This window comes from Gobio gobio (genome assembly GCF_949357685.1).
Source record: "Gobio gobio genome assembly, chromosome: 18".
NCBI lineage: Eukaryota > Metazoa > Chordata > Actinopteri > Cypriniformes > Gobionidae > Gobio > Gobio gobio.
The window spans coordinates 5407599-5425893 of record NC_137111.1 but is presented as its reverse complement, the minus strand read 5'-3'; the positions used below and the strand labels follow the sequence as shown (position 1 = coordinate 5425893).

At 38.5% G+C, this 18295-nt stretch overlaps 1 protein-coding gene across 1 annotated transcript in view; it reads left to right on the top strand.

The window, feature by feature from the left end:
• The window catches only part of bmp5 (bone morphogenetic protein 5), a 36728-nt gene extending 34967 nt beyond the window's left edge, over positions 1–1761 (top strand). The window contains exon 7 of the mRNA XM_079842864.1: positions 720–1761. Within this exon, the coding sequence (XP_079698990.1) occupies positions 720–869 (150 nt within the window). The 3' untranslated portion in view covers positions 870–1761. The remainder of the gene's footprint in view (positions 1–719) is intronic.
• Positions 1762–18295: the final 16534 nt, after the last annotated feature.

Genomic DNA, 18295 nt, shown 5'->3' with positions numbered 1-18295 from the left:
TCATGACCCTGTGGCCGGTTCTCCACTGTTCCTTCATGACCCTGTGGCCGGTTCTCCACTGGTCCTTCATGACCCTGTGGCCGGTTCTCCACTGGTACTTCATGACCCTGTGGCCGGTTCTCCCCTGTTCCTTCATGACCCTGTGGCCGGTTCTCCACTGGTCCTTCATGACCCTGTGGCCGGTTCTCCACTGGTCCTTCATGACCCTGTGGCCGGTTCTCCACTGTTCCTTCATGACCCTGTGGCCGGTTCTCCACTGTTCCTTCATGACCCTGTGGCCGGTTCTCCACTGGTCCTTCATGACTGAGCTGCAGTTTTGGAGATGCTCTGACCTAGTCGTCTCGCCGCCACAATCTGGCCTTTGTCAAACTCGCTCAAATCCTTACGCTTGCCCATTTTTCCAGCTTCTAACACATCAACTCTGAGGACAAAATGTTCACTTGCTGCCTAACATATCCCACCCACTAACAACCGGGATGAAGAGATCATCAGTGTTATTCAATTCACCGGTCATAATGTTGTGCCTGATCGGTGTATTTACATACTGTGATATGCATGTACACATATAGCAAAATCTCTAACGATAGACATTTTATACCGTGGTAATGATATATGTCGTCATTGGTTTGAAGGATATTTTTGTTTACCATTTTTTTGTGTCAAAACCCACTGGTTTCCGTCCAACATAACATACATTTCTTTCATTTCTCCAATCACAGGTCCATCTAATGTTTCCTGATAATGTGCCAAAGCCGTGCTGCGCACCAACCAAACTAAACGCCATCTCCGTGCTGTACTTTGACGACAGCTCAAACGTAATCCTGAAGAAGTACAGGAATATGGTGGTGAGGTCCTGTGGATGTCATTGAGGGCGGAGGAGCGCCCGTGTCATATTGCTGGAATAAATAACATATCAAAAGAAATAGTTTTTGACATTTGATGTACAGTGTTATGTATATATTAGCTCATAATTGCTCTTATTTATTTGGCTTTGTTTTGTAATAACGTTGTTAAATGTGTGATGTAGATCAGTTACCACTCGCACCGCAGATCTTTCTCTGAGAACCTGTTAATGAGTTAGAGTCGTAGACTAGAGGATCAAATATAACTTCCTTTCTTTCAATCACATGTCATAAATTCATAAGCAACCACTCCAAAACAGAACTGCTGCTATTTTACACAAGAAATGTAATGGCCTTAGTCACCTATTTACATATTTTTTTGATGTGGAAAAAAAGAACAGCCATATTGGATTTAGCAAAAATAAATGAATAATATTTCTTTGTTACAAATGAGTGTAGTGTTGTTGTAAAAGCACTGAGTGTCTATACATATTTCCTCAAATAGCCCAAAGTATTGCAGCCCACAACTGCTGATTTATATTAGTTTGCTTTAGATATCAGTGGGTGGATATGCAAAATTAAGGTTGATTTTTTTTCTTCCCCTGAGCAAATATTCTTCCTCCTATATACACTTGTATTAGTACTTTGAGTAATATATTTTTTGGAAAATATTGCATTTATTATTTTAGAACCATGTTTGTAAGTCATTAAATATATTTTCAAATATATTCTTGTGTGTCTGTCTCTACCACCGTTGACTCGTCATGTTTGTTGCAGGATTTACATGAATTTGCTCAAAAGAAAACTTTATTATTGACCCTGTTTTGAAGTCTTTTTCCAAATATACTGCATTTGGGCTCAATGTATGGAAGCTTGTTTCCGCCACTCAATAAAACATATAAAATTACTTTTTCATCTCATAATTCAGACTTTTTTTTGGTCGCAATTCTTTTTTTAATTTTTTTGTTACTTTTGCAAGATTATTTCTCACAATTCAGACTTTACTTAAATTTCGTACTTTTTACTCGCAATAATGATTGTTTTCATGCAATTGCGAGTTTATATCTCACAATTCTGACTTTTCTTGAGTTTTTGTTAGATATTTATTTGCAATTCTTACTTTTTTCTTCGCAATTATGATTTTTTTCATGCTATTGCGCGATTATATCTAACAATTATGACTTTTTTCCTGCAAATTCGAGTTTATATCTAGCAATTATGACTTTTTTCTCACAATATTAACTTTTTTCTCACAATTATGATTTTTTCATGCAATTGCGAGTTTATATCTCACAATTCTGACTTTTTTTCTTGAATTTTTGTCAGATATTAATTAGCAATTCTGACTTATCTCGCAATGATGTCTTTTTTCTTGCAATTGCGAGTTATAAAGTCAGAATTGTGAGATATTAACTTGCAATTTACTTTTTTTCTCGCAATTTTGACTTTTTTCTTGCAATTATTACTTTTTTTCCTGGAATTTTTGTGAGATATTAATTTGCAATTATGACTTTTTTCTTGCAATTGCGAGTTATAAAGTCAGGATTTTGAGGTATTAATTTGCAATTCTGACTTTTTTCTCGCAATTATGATTTTTTTTCATGCAAATGTGCGTTTAAATCTAACAATTAGGACTTTTTTCTTGCAATTGCGAGTTTATATCTAGCAATTCTGACTTTTTTTCCTGAATTTTTGTCAGATATTAATTAGCAATTCTGACTTTTCTCGCAATGATGTCTTTTTTCTTGCAATTATGAGTTATAAAGTCAGAATTGAGAGATATTAATTTGCAATTGTGACTTTTTTCTTCCAATTGCGTGTTTATATCTAGTAATTATGACTTTTTTCTCACAATTTTGACTTTTTTCTCGTACTTATGATTTTTTTCATGCTATTGCGAGTTTATATCTTGCAATTCTCACTTTTTTTCTAGAATTTTTGTGAGATATTTGCAATTCTGACTTTTCTCGCAATGATGTATTTTTTCTTGCAATTGCAAGTTATAAAGTCAGATTTGTTTGATATTAATTTGCAATTCTGACTTTTTTCTTGCAATTGCGAGTTATAAAGTCAGAATTGTGAGATATTAACTGGCAATTATGACTTTTTCTCTCTTAATTATGTATTTTTGCTTTCAATTGCGAGTTATAAAGTCAGAATTGCAAGTTAATATCTCACAATTCTGACTTTATAACTCACAATTGTAAGTTTATATCATGCAATTACAAAAAAAAAAGTTTAATTCTGTGGCGAAAACAAACTTCTATGCAAATGTGCCCTTTTTGGCTGTTTTAAAGAATATTGGCAAACAAATAGATTCATTTAGACAGATGTTTACATGCAAATCTATGCTGACCTTATCTGATCACAAGTACATTTTTTTTTTGTTGAATGCCAGAAAACTGAGTGACTATTTGACTTAATTCAAACCAGCGGTCAGGGTACCCAGATGTTCTGTGGTCCCGATCTAAAAAGAGTGTTGACGTCCCATGAATAGCGGAGGCCACCTGCTAACCTCACTTCTAGCGGTGTGGATGATTTGCATTCCTGCGGCCTGCTGCCCTGCACGATTACTCCTGCTGCTTCACAATCCCATCTACTGTTTAATATCATGGATTCCGTCCAATTCCACTAAATGTCTTCCTTTCTACAACAGCAGGCTCAGTATGAATGCTGCTATTTTAGGGAATTCTGTGCCAGCGAGCAGGCTCTCTTAGAATAAGCCCTGTAGCCACATGAAAGAGGAAAGAGATCATTCGCCATAGTGAGTACAGATGAATTTACTGTGAGCAGCACACATATGCACACGATTGATTCAGCTCTATTGGACACTGATCTTCACACTCATGATTCATATCAGACTTTGGTTTGTGTACATGTTGTGTACATGATTCTAGCGCTGATTGGGTCCTCTAATTCCGTGGCATTATCCAACCAGACCAATCCAACCATGTAGTCGTTCCCTAGCCTCCGATTGCCCTGCTGCTTACCCCTCCTCCTCCCCAGCTCCACCTGTAGAGATCTGCTACTGGAGTTTAATATGTTCTTGCAGCCGCATGTCCTTTACAGTATGTATGTTATTGAACAATTTATTGAGGATTTTATGGACAAAAAGTTGGTTGCGAGAATCCTAGAATTAGGCCAAGTCCCCCAGATCATTGAAGGTGCAAATCGGGCTTAAAAATCTTCAAGTGTGTGGCCAGCCTAAAACACCTGGAATAAGATTATGTGAACTGAAATGTCGTGTCATGTAAACATGTCAGTGAATATCAATTACTAGTGGAACACAGTCTGGTTAAGCCTTTAATCTGGAAAAAAGGAAAATATTCTGTCTCATTATTTCTCCAAAAAATAACCTGGATCTGTGATTTTTCACAGCTGGCCGTGGCTTGAGTCATAGCTCTCATAATAACTTTCATTTGGACACGCACAGATTTAAATAAACAATGGATATTATGGTAACAATTGACATGAACCTGCAATGAACAATACTTCTACAGCATTTATTAATCTTAGTTAATGCTTGTCTCAACATATAGTAATATATTATGAAAATCAAAAGTTGTATTTGTTAACAATATTTAAAGGGAAAGTCCACCCAAAAATGTAATCATCATAATGTGATCCATACGGCTCCAGGGGTTAATAAAGGCCTTCTGAAGAAAATGTTCCATATTTATAACTTTATCAACTAAAATCGCTGGCTTCCAGTAACGTCCGTAAGCGAGTCTAGTTCAGGTGGAAGAGTGACCTCTGACCCAACGCTTGACGAATAACCTCTGATCCGACGTATAACGAGTGACCTCTGACCGGATGCATGATGAGTGACCTCTGACCTGACGCATGACGAGTGTCCTCTGACCCAACGTGTGACGAGTGACTCTGACCCGACGTATAACGAGTGACCTCTGACTTGACATATGACGAGTGACTCTGATCCGACGCATGACGAGTGACCTCTGACCTGACATATGACGAGTTTCCTCTGACCCAACGCATGACGAGTGTCCTCTGACCTGACGCATGACCAGTGACCTCTGACCTGACATATGACGAGTTTCCTCTGACCCAACGCATGACGAGTGTCCTCTGACCTAACACATGACGAGTGACCTCTGACCTGACGCATGACGAGTGACCTCTGACCCAACGTTTGACGAGTGACTCTGACCCGACGTGTAACGAGTAACCTCTGACCTGACATATGATGAGTGACTCTGATCCGACGCATGATCAGTGACCTCTGACCTGACATATGATGAGTGACTCTGACCCGACGTATAACGAGTGACCTCTGACCTGACATATGATGAGTGACCTCTGACCTGATGCATGACGAGTACCTCTGACCCGACGTGTGACTTATGACAAGTGACCTCTGACCTGACGCATGACGAGTGACCTCTGACCCGATGCATGACGAGTAACCTCTGACCCGAGGTGTGATGAGTAACCTTCTGACCTGACGCATGACGAGTGACCTCTGACCTGACGCATGACGAGTGACCTCTGACCCGATGCATGACGAGTAACCTCTGACCCGAGGTATGACGAGTGACCTCTGACCCGACGTATGACGAGTGACCTCTGACCCAACGCTTGACGAGTGACTCTGACCCGACGTATGACGAGTAACCTCTGACCCAACGCTTGACGAATAACCTCTGACCCGATGTATGATGAGTTTCCTCTGACCCAACGCATGATGATTGACCTCTGACCTGACGCATTACGAGTGACCTCTGACCTGACGCATGACGAGTGACCTCTGACCCGATGCATGACGAGTGACCTCTGACTTGACCTGTGACGAGTGTCCTCCAACCTGACGCATGACGAGTGACCTCTGACTTGACCTGTGTCAGAGGTCACTCGTCATGCGTCAGGTCAGAGGTCACTCTTCATGTGTCGGGTCAGAGGTCACTCTTTATGCGTTGGGTCAGAGGTCACTCTTTATGCGTCGGGTCAGAGGTCACTCGTCATGTGTCGGGTCAGAGATCACTCGTCATGCATCAGGTCAGAGGTCACTCTTCATGTGTCGGGTCAGAGGTCACTCTTTATGCATCGGGTCAGAGGTCACTCGTCATGCGTTGGGTCACAGGTCACTCTTCCGCTGTAACTAGACTCACGTACGGCCATTACCGGAAGCCAGTGATTATAGTTTATAAAGTTATAAATATGGATATTTTTCATCAGAAGGCCTTTATTAACCCCTGGAGCCGTATGGATCACTTTTCTAATGGAGGGATGCACTTTTTTGGGCTTCACCCTCATTCACTGCCATTATAAAGCTGGGAAGAGCCAGGATATTCTTTAACACAACTCTGATTGTGTTCGGCTGAAAGAAGAAAGTCATATACACCTATGATGGCTTGAGATAAGGGATCATTTTCACTTTTGGACTATCCCTTTAGGCAGACTCAACATGTAGTTGCAAAGTTACTTACAGTATGTTTAGTAGAATGCATAAAGTGTTTTCAAATATATACTCGTTAGCTGATGCATTAACTGTTAACAAACGAGTCCCTATTGTAAAGTGTTCGCAGAATATCCACTGTTTATTTAAATCTGTGCGTGTCCAAATGAAAGTAATTATGAGCGCTATGACTCAAACCACGGCCAGCTGTGAAAAATCACAGATCCAGGTCATTTTTCGAGGAATAATGACACCGATTCTTTGACTTTTTCCAGATTAAAGGTTTAACCAGACTATGGTTAGCTTAATCTGAGAATGCTGTGCGTGTTGAAATTGTTCACAGAGTTTGGATTCTGAACCATAAAACCAGCGGACACCCACCGCACCACAAATCTGTGCCTCATACGCTCGATTCTCGCTCAAATTGCCGCGCCGTCTCTGCTTTTTGAGCTCATTGTAGTAATGAACTTCATATGCTTGATGTTTTGTGCTTTCAAAGGAGCGATTGTCAGTCATATCCATGTTACACTGCATTAAAAGCTGGTGTGCTTGAAACGAAACTGCTGCTAAAAATGCACTTCTGTTGTCCCGTACATGGAAGGAGACGCATATTAAAATGATTAGGGATGTGTTTTATCTAGTTAGGTAAATATTTAGGACACTACACCCCAAGAGAACACAATCTCCACACGTGCACAGCTTTGTTTAAATGAATGGAAAACACATGATTTTTAACCCACGGCGTTAGTTGAAATACGTGAAATACCTAAAGGCAGGGAAGAGTTTGGTTTGTGATTTAACACAGGGAAATAAATAAGTTTGTGGACAATTCACGAAAACAAACAAGCTGCTGGCACAAATAAATAAAGTGTCAATCACTATCATAAAGTATCAAGGTTGTCATATTTATTTGTGAAATTCCTCTCCCGTTACTTTGCCCTATCGTGAGCTAGGACATTTTTCTTTTCTCTGGCCTCATAGTTTATTTTGAAAGTGTCCGCTTGCAGTCGGCCCACAACGCTGCTGAAACTCGATCTAATCAAAATGTTTTCCAGTTTACTTTCTTCATCTTTCCACATAGCCTTTTTTCCAATTTGGCTTCAGTGGGTGGGCTGTGGACCCTTATTACAGCTCAATCAGACGTCCCTGAGCAAGTCCACCATCTGGGTCACATTTTTTACACGCTAGTTACCAGGACAAGGTCACGGCTGAGAATACAGAGGATGTGTTCCGAGTCCAATGTTATTTGTATGTGTGTGCGCACGCTTGTTTTGGTGTGAAAGAGGCGAGAGAAGACTGCGTTTGACCCCAGAAGTCTCGTTCGATCTGTGTAAAGAAGAACACCTGTACTCGACTGCTTTCATCCGCTGAGTTTTTCTGGATTGAGCCGGGTTACAGTGCGTTACAGTCATTTAATCAAAGGCAAATAACCCTCCAAATGTGCTATAATCACTGTAACACACACCAGCTTTGAGTGGTCTAATGCTTTTATAAAACAGCGTCAACAGCAATGTAATCAAATATACTATAATCTTCAATGCATTCATTTAATTATCCATGAAAGTGATTCTACTCCCAAATAACAACTGTTGTGTGCTACATAACAAGTGTTATAATAAAGATATGTGGTCATAGGCATGTGTTTATTAGAAAATAATTGCATTCATATTCAGTGTTCCTTGAAATGCTTAAAAATACATTAAACACAAACACATCACAGAGTTTTACAGGGACTTTCCATATAAATAATGATATTTATACTGTACAAACTGTATATTCTTTCCTCTAATCCTAACGTATGTATTTTGACAACGTGATCTAATGAGTAATTGTATGTAATTCATATTGACAGCATTATTTATTTATTTTAAATGGTTATGATAAGCTTTGGACATTTTCCGATTATCCTTGACCTAATCTAACGCGATAACTATTTACTGTTAATAAGTTGTTAGCAAAGCATTATCTAACTCTTTACATATGAGCTAATTAAACAATAACACTTTGTTAATTACGGTAACAATGACAATATAGCCTATTAATGTATTAACCATAGTTTATAAACTAGCAATTTACCATTAAAGTTGGCAAATCATTTGTAAATGCTTTGTCACTGTATACTTATTATAAAGTGTTACCTTGGTTTGTGATTAAATCCTTAGCACTATGCATCTGCAATTAATCAATTAAGCCTTATTTGGCGACTGTACATACAGCGATCAGGCATAACATTATGACCGGTGAAGTGAATAACACTGATGATCTCGTCATCACAGCTCCTGTTAGTGGGTGGGATATATTAGGCAGCAAGTGAACATTTTGTCCTCAGAGTTGATGTGTTAGAAGCAGGAAAAATGGGCAAGTGTAAGGATTTGAGCGAGTTTGACGAGGGCCAAATTGTGACGGCTAGACGACTGGGTCAGAACATCCCCAGAACTGCAGCTCTTGTGGGGTGTTCCCGGTCTGCAGTGGTCAGTCTCTATCAAAAGTGCTCAATAACAAGATTCAAGATTAATTTAGCCAGGAATGCTACTAACATTGCATTATGTAGGTTATGGAGTCAGTCACAGCATATTTCGGCTTCAAGAGAAATGCAGGGCGGTGGTCTAAAGTTAGAAGAAAAGTTTAGAGGATTTAAGTTAATCCATAGATTAGTTAATGTATGAAGTTTAAAAAAAAAAAAAAATGTTTTATAGTAAAAATGAATATACTATGCTGAGGTTAATCAGCCCATAATGCTGGGTAAAATAAACAACCCAACATCTGTCCTATATTTACCCAACCCTTGGGTTGAAAACCCAGTGTTTTTTAGAGTGACTATACTCTAATGACTGCTAGTTGACATGTAGTTGCAAAGTTACTTATAGTTAGTAGAATATGTCTAAAATGGACTATTGAAATAAAATGTTACCTTTTTAATTCCTTGACTCTTTACCCTTCAAAGTGTTAAAAACAACCCAAGTTGGGTTGAAAATAGACTAACCCAGCAATTGGGTTATTTTAACGAAGGCGATTGTGTTGTTTTAAGCAAACATTTAACCCAACCTATGGGTTAAAACGACCCATTCACTGGGTTAAAACAACCCAATTGCTGGGTTAGTCCATTTTCAACCCAACTTGGGTTGTTTTTAACACAGCATTTTTTAGAGTGTACTAGTGCTACATAATTTTTGCACTGTAAAGTTAGATTTTTGGAGACCCATTGCAATCAATCAACACTGTTGGTTACATTCGGAATGAGTGGGAGAAACCTTTACAACTAACAAGAAACATTTAGTATACCTATAGTATTCTCTGCACTAATGTGCAAATCTATATACATCCATAGATAAAAGATTCGATTTCCCGTTTTCACAGACAAGGCTTAGAGACTAAAATGCATGTTTGAGCTGTTTTAACTGAGAGCAAATCTTAAAATATGTCAGTGCCATTGTTTATAAAAGCTACTTAAATATCCTAATTGAACTAAGGCCTAATCCTGGCTTAATCTAAGCCCTGTCTATGTGTCTGTAGCCTGTTAGCATTGGGTTTTGAGAGTAATGGCAGCACAAACAAGAGTCCTTTCAAAAAGGGCAGGCAGACAGAAATATTACCTCACATCCCATGTGGAAGGGTTCACGTTTTCCGCATTGTTTACTTTCCCTCTCAAGCTCGTATGTTTTCACTGCATACTGGAGTTGGGAAGGGACTTTCCATGGATGCTTTTAGTCTTCACGTCAATGAATTCGGTGGTTCACACTCGGCAAAGTGCGCTCTACATTTCATTCCAACAGGGTCGTATATTATTTTGAAGTTAATGCTGCCCGGCTGATTAATATTTGGTCTAAATAGTTTAGCATGATCAGGAAAAGACCTTTTCTATAGAGAGTTACTTTTTCACACCTTAGCCGTCGGCAGCTGAGTTTTGCATTTTTCACTTCGCTCCTGTAAATGGAGTGCTGAAATATATCCCAAACCTTTTTGAACTCGTTGGATTTGTCCGCTGTGTGGAGCGAGCCAGCAGAATCCCTCCATGGTGCAATTAGAAATTCCAACCGATACATCTAGAAGCACATTAAAACATCTGTCCACATGTATCAATGTCAAAATGTGTTAACACTCAATGTTCTAGCGAAGTAATCCAAACGCAAACTATGCAGAATGTTATGGTCAATCTGATGTGGTGGACTCAGAAAGTTACATTTTTATTAGGTTTTTCAAAAGCAGCTGGACTTCCACACATGCTTGACCGGATCGGAAAAGAGCTTTTGGAAAGGGTAAACCATACGGATGGACAACAGGTGAACACATTGTACTGTAATACAGACGTCCATTATCAAAAATTGTATTGGGGAATTCAAAATGTATTTGTCATCTGTAACCAAAACTGCAGATATGAAGATAAGATATGGAATTAGGATGTATTTCACGATATCTTGTTTTTACATGCATAATTGATTTTGGCCATAATGCGATTAAACTTTACCATATGTAAATACAATAGGCTTCTTCAATCCAACTAATGCGATAAATCTCATAATCATAGTAACCATAATCACATTAAGAAATATGGTGTGCGCTGATTTTAATCGCAATAAACAGGCACGTTAATCACATTATTACCGCTCCGACCGGACTTACACGGATGTTCACATAACTTCATAAATTAACTAATGAACTCCATGACTTTATTCTGAAGTTTTCCCTCCACTCTGAACCGCTGAACTCTGTCAACAGTCTCATCTTCATCCAGAGACGGTGTGAAGAACATGAGGCACCGTGCATTGCTATGTTCGTCACGCCGTCCAATCATACATCCATAGAAATGTGTTTTGTGCAGAGCCGTTAAAGGTAGCCTGGTCCTACCAGACTCTCGTACATTTAATTTGTCTGCTCTCCATTGACAAGCATTAAAGGAACACTCCACTTTTTTTGAAAATAGGCTCATTTTACAAGTCCCCTAGAGTTAAATAATTGAGTTTTACCGTTTTTGAATCCATTCAGCCGATCTTTGTATCTGGCGGTAGCACTTTTAGCATAGCTTAGCATACATCATTGATTCTGATCAGTCCATTAGCATCTCATTCAAAAAATGACCAAAGACACTTTCAGTATTTTTCCTATTTAAAACTTGACTCTTCTACAGTTACATCGTGTGCTAAGACCAACTAAAAATTAAAAGTTGCAATTTTCTACACCTATATGGCTAGGAACTACGTTCTCTTTCCTGCGTAATAGTCGCGGATCTTCGCGGCAGTACCATGGCTGCAGCGGCGCAATGATTCGTTGGTATTCTGTGAAACATGGTGGTAGTAGTATACACCTTCGACTTACTATCACAGCCCTTTACAACACACACAACCATGGCTAATCACAGCTAAATCCACAACACAATTTGTCGGCTGCAAGCCTGAAACTTTCTCTGCAACTACACAAACTTAGTGCCGGTCACATTGAAAGTTACCTAGCTGGGCTACTTTCAGGCGCTGTAATATCATTGCGCCGCTGCAGCCATGGTACGGCCGCGAAGATCCGCGACTATTACTTTCTATTACTAAATAGATATTTTACCACTGTTTTTGTTACTCATAATGTAGGAACAGTAACAGATTAATTTATGACAAGAGTGCGCCTCAAAAAAATCTACATCATACCATTCTGACCTTCAGTTCTGACCACAAAAAGTCGATGCACACACTTTTAATCATTGAAACTTTGGTTTTCATGCTAAAGGTTCATAATAAAAAATATATTCTAGTGTTTGTCCATAAAATTTTATGAAATAATAATATCCTCTAAAAGGTATATATATACAGTATATATATATATATATGTATATATATGTATATATATATATATATGTATATATATATGTATATATATATATATATATATATATGTATATATATATATATATATATATATATGTATATATATATATATATATATATATATATGTATATATATATATATATGTATATATATATATATATATATATATATATATATATATATATGTATATATATATATACATATATATATATACACTAGTGCGAAGGTGTGTGCAGCAAAAATGAAGTCATGCGCGTTGAGAGCGTGTCTCGCGACTCTTTTCACTTGCCGGTGTGCACGCGAATTATGTAAATTTCCACGCAGCTCCTTATCCGAAGATGCGTTGCCATAAAGTGGTATCAGGTGTGTTTGTATCGGGGTTGTTTTATGAGTACGAGTACTTGAGCACATTATCAGACTGATACCCGAGTACTGGTATCGGTACTATATATATATATAAAATAGCAATTATCATAAATTTGGTTTATATAATAATCATTTGAAAGCTTACAAACTCATACAAATTCATCCTGTGAAACCCGTACTCTAAATTCTTTTAGCAGGCTTCTCGCCTATTGGGCGTCTTCAGGTTTTAATTTATAATCAAAAACCTTTTCTAATCTTGATAAAACACATAATGTCGGAAAGGTCTGAGCCTCAAGGTTCCATATTTTGTGATAGAAGTGATATTTGGACAGAAATGTATTAATTTGTTAAAGCAGAATGAATTCAATGAATGTGTGTGTCCCCCAGTGGCTATTTTTGGTATTACGCCTAAACAAAATCTCATGGGAACTCCAATTTGGAACACAACTTGGTTAGACATATGGCATTGATTTTATAGTAATTTTAGAGTATAAAATATTTTGTAAAATATATACATTGTAAAAACATTTAGTACAGTACATTTGATTTATAGTAAATTTAAACTTCTAATAGCTGAGTGTCATCTATAAAACAAAACCAAACTTAGGTCTATGGTCCAAAGCATTCTTGAATTACAACCATTTAGATATGGATAGTGCATTTTCACGTCTATTCTCAAGGGGGGCAAAAACACACCTACTGTATGTGAGTTAATTTGTGCTGTGCGTTGGGGTATGCGAGTAATTGCGGTAAAAATAGCCACACTTCTTAGCAAATAATCAGAATAATGAAAATTGCATGTAAACAGGAGTGAAAAGTTTTGCTTGTGCCACTGCGATTAAGTCCTTACTCTTATTATCAGTAAAAAAAATCGCATTATTGGTGCACATGTAAATTTAATCAATGTCATTCATCAAAATAACAGAATGTCTATGAGCAAAGATGTCCGATTTCAAATTACATCTAGGTAGTCCTGCGCCAGCCAAGCAACTGCCAATGAATTACTAACAGATTTACAGACCCTTGTGTATAATAAAAGCTTCATTTTCTAGGCTACTGATTTGTCTTCATAAGAGAAAATGCGCATCTTTCTAAAAATACCTGCTAGAAATGCTCTTCATTGCTTTATGCAATTTTATGAGAAACACTTTTGTTATTATGAACTCATTGGCAAGCCACATACAGCCTGCAGTGTCCGTACGGTTCCCACAAGTGGACACACTGAACTTTTGATGTTGCAATCAAAGCTTGAATCTATTCTAGCAGCTTCTATGGGACAATTGAAATCGTATGGACGAAAATTGATCAAATCTGACTTGAGTTTTGAGCAGTTCACTATGTTTTCAGGATTTATCTGATGGCTTAAAACCTCTTTGATGCTTCATCTAAACCTGTTGCCCGTAAAGCATATTTCTCACATCTGTTTCCATGCTAAGGATGAAAAAAACGAAGAACTAAACTCTTTCACTGACATAATGGTACAGATTACACCAGCAATCCAAATAAAACATCCAAAGAAGGCTTCGTCGCATCTGCGATTTATCTTTTCAATTCATCCACGGCGTGGAAGCTCCATTTCTTCCCTCATTAAAGTCATCCGACCGATTTGGAAGCCAGTTTTAGTCACGGGTAAAGTTTGTTATGGTGTTGTGTACTAGATTTCACTGGAACTAATGCTCTGGGAGACAATGAAAGAGTTTGGTCCCTGCATGTTGTTTTTTTTAGTTGGAGATCCTGCACCAAAACCTGGAAGCGTCTCACACGTTCTACAGTGTAAAAAAATATTTTGAAAGTTGTAAATAAAACGAAGACTATTATACTATTTCAGTTTTTCTACTTCAAAATGCCACTTTGACTCAAAGTACTTGCCATTTGTTGGTAATTTGTTGTGAAATTTACTAGTCATTTTTGAGTAAAAATTATTGTTTTCCACCGGAAACTGAGTGAGTGACTCACCGTGGGTCATCAGTTACACTCAGGGATGGACTGCCAATGAAAAACAGACCGGGAACACAAACTATTGCTTCAATTCATAACATTTATGGATGGACCCTCAATGATTATGTTACACCTCATCATAGGGCCAGAGACAATGATCCTGGTTGTCTCCGCCGTCAACAGCCGTTACCCAGTTCAGTGGTTTTAATTGATGAGTCGGACTTTAAAGGGGTCATGGCATGAAAAATCATCCTGCTTCTTAGCTTAAAACGTTCTCCTCACTATAAATAAAGCATTTGATCAAGCTCCAAAAATGTCTCATTTAGATATTGCGGGATTTGTGACATCACACGGGTAAATACATTTGACTGCCCCCAGAGCATAGAATGTAAAAAAAGATGGACGACACAACTTAACTCTCTTCCATTTAAGTAAGTGAAGCCGCCAGTGTCCAAATATTTGACATATTGGGTCTTAAGCGCGAAGTGGAGCCGCGATATCAAGGTCTTGTCCACACTTCCGCCCAATCTTTTTGGAAATGTTACGGAAAAGTAGAAATTAAAGTTAACCCCTAGAGGCCTGAGCCAGTTTTGGGGCCCTTTAGAAGTTTTGAGATGCTCTGACTTTTGTGTTTTTTGTAGTTGCTTATAAACATATTAATGGCAAACGTGTCATTACACTGTATTCAGCACAACCTGGGCTACCATAATATGTGAGCAGCATGTATGTACATGCTTGTATTTTTGAGAGAATAATATTTATGCGTGTTTTTAAAAAAAAAGAAAAACATTGAAGCCCCTGAAATAAGGCCACAAAACACACAGTAAATATGTGTCCACAAGACTTGTTGCCTATAGCTTTTGCTTAAAGATGATGTAATATTAATCTCATTCACATAAAACTTTTTATTGATTTAAATTTTGTAAGACACTTTTTGTTTACAAAGCCCATATGCGAAGAGGCGTGAATGATCATGAATAATGCTGTGATTCACTCCAGAGGGGACAAAAGAACCACATAATGAGCGGCATAATGAATGAGCCTTTGAGCCAGGTATGTGAGAGGGAACTATAAGAAAGAATATGAGGACAACATTTATTTAGAATAACAATATAAAATGAGATCCAAAGGCAGAATGTCCTATGAAGGCCCCAATCTCCTCCCGAGGTTCCCGAAAAAAATGTCCGTTGGTGCCTCAGTGACTACTGCACTCAGAGAAACTGTCAATCTCAGCTGTTAATCATAACGTCACACCCCCGTTTTTACAACATCACATAACTAACTAAAACCAAACTTATTTAAAGAACAAACACTTGAACTAATACCAGCATGATAAAAACAGCATAAAATGACAGAAACTTTGATTATTTGGTTTGTCTATGTACCATTACATTTCATGAAGAGGGCGGGATTTATGACCTATACTCCATCCAGCTACCTGGGGGCGATCAAGATGCTTTGGCTTCATTTTTCAGGACTTGTGTGGTACACTTGGTCAAGAGCAAGACATCAGTGAATAGTTCTATTGCATCATAGGCCCCGCCCACTGGCGTTCAGTTGCATAACGGCTGACATTTGCCTACACTGAATGTGAGCGTCACTTCAAAAGCAAATCAGTATACAGATGTGTATTCAGTTTCTGACATACTCCATTCGCTGGAGTCTGTCAACAATGGGACAAATGGAAGAGTGAAAGAACGTTTGCTGTGATGCGTCTTCAGAAGGATCCCAGTGTCGGAAACAAGTGGATGTTTTATTTTAATGGTGTCCCGGTGTTGTGCCAAATTTCGACCCCCTGCCAAATTATTACCCCCCTCGTTGAAGTCGCTACCTGATTGCCTAATCCTAAACCCACCCCTAATCCTAACCCCTCCCCCACACCTACTCCTAAACCTACTAATACTAGGGGGGTAATAATCTGGCAGGGGGACAGAATTTGGCACAACACAGCATCACGTCAGAGGTTTGTATGTTTGTTTGGAGCATTTTGTTTAGTCAAGGAGGCTCAATGAAATGGAGAGTTTGCAAAGTGACTTTTGTTGAAAGATGAAGCAGCCGACTGTGTTGGACCACAAACCACAAGTAAATGATTTCATAAAGCTTTAATGATGATTTTATATAGACAATGTTTTCAAAACACTTAGGCTGCATCTGGAATCTATATAGTAGGTGAACAACTGTATGTGACAAAAGAAGTATGTCTGAGTTGACAGTACTTATTAAAGAGTAGGCAAAAATACCCAGGTGACCTAATACTTCTCATACGATGGACACTTTACTATCCCATGAGGCCACGGGAGAAGATTTATGAATGGAAGTGACGTGATGCAAGCTGATAGGTCACATGATAATGACAACATGGTGGATATAGTGCATCCGGATGACAATCATACTCATACTATATAGAACATACTTTTTTAGTGGTCGTGAAGTAATTACGTATTTAAAATAAGTACCTACTCAAGAGAGTATGCGATTTCAGACGCAGACTACTCACTGCAATAGTGAGTGGCTGTTGATACGGTTTCCTGTGCAGTGACATTAGCCAATCATAACTGTGGCCGTTTACTGACAAGCCTTAAAGGAGCCGAGCCTTAAAAACTGATAATTTCAGAGTCAGAATGAGGGTAGAAAATAATGTTGTTTTTTTCGCATGGTTTTTTTTTTTTTTTTTTTGCAAAAAAGTTGATTAACATTATAAGTGAACCTCAAGAAACATATTAAAACATAAAAAAATCCATGTCCTTTAATATGGATCCAACATAGTACAACTTTAAATTGTACAAAAGCAATAAAATGTCCATAAATTCAAACCTTACAATCCCGTAAAACTGCCACAAATGTGTGGTAAAGTGCGTGTAGAACATTTCGGATCCGCTACTGTGGCTTCAATGGCCTAGCCTGATGATGTCTGACCTTTTATCCCTTTAAAATCTTTACATATTTACTTTGTATCTAAATTCGGTGTCTACAGCCAGCCCACAAATCTACTGGCCCGCGGGGAAAACACACGGCGCGCCCCATAGATAGTCCATTAGTGATTACTCTACAAGAGACAGCAAAGCATAAATATTTTACCTATTTAAGTTCACAGAGGCAAAGGTTAATTCACGAGAGGCCCGAAGCTAACCCAGCAGGATTTGTTTTTGCAAAACGCAGCCCATCGCATAGTAGTCTGCTTCTAAATCATCTACAATTGCAAGAAGAATAAGGTAAAAAGAGACGAACATCTGGTACGGCCAAAGTAACCCATGCTTTCAGGTAATGGCTAATGAAATTGTGCTTTATTTAACATTTCATCCTGCTGTCATGCTCACTGGCTAAATGTTTACAAGACCACGTTTGGAATGATAAAAGAAGTTCAGAAAGCCCCCACACTCGCTCACCTGCGCTGTGTTACTTTACATTATCCAGGATGCCCTGAAGGTGTAGCTCACCTCTTTGAAGTAAACCCCGACAGCTGGTATTTGTCAAGATGAATGTCCACTTTTTGTCCTTTTAGTTAGAGAGCATTCAAGGAAAGGAAACGCTAAATGGTTCGGTGGGGACACAGATCTAATGCAGCAAACTCCAGCTGGGGGCAATTCTGAATCATACACACCCCGACATAGAATGTTCCCGGCAATCCCTGGCCCTGCTGGATTACATACTTTCATGGATATATAGGAAAGTCTGTACAAATTAGTATGTAGACTATATATGTAGATTAATGGTTTGTCCTTGTATGCAATTTGGCTTTACCTTTTGTGATTTCCAGTTTGTGGAAAATAATCAAATCCTAAAGGGGAATTGTGTAATTCAGGCATCTCATCATTGCCCTCTTCTGCTATTGGTCAGACAAACAGATTGCACCGCCCCAAACTCATATCATTGGCCAAGCAAATATTGCTGAGACAGCTGATTGGGACACTGAAAGGGGCT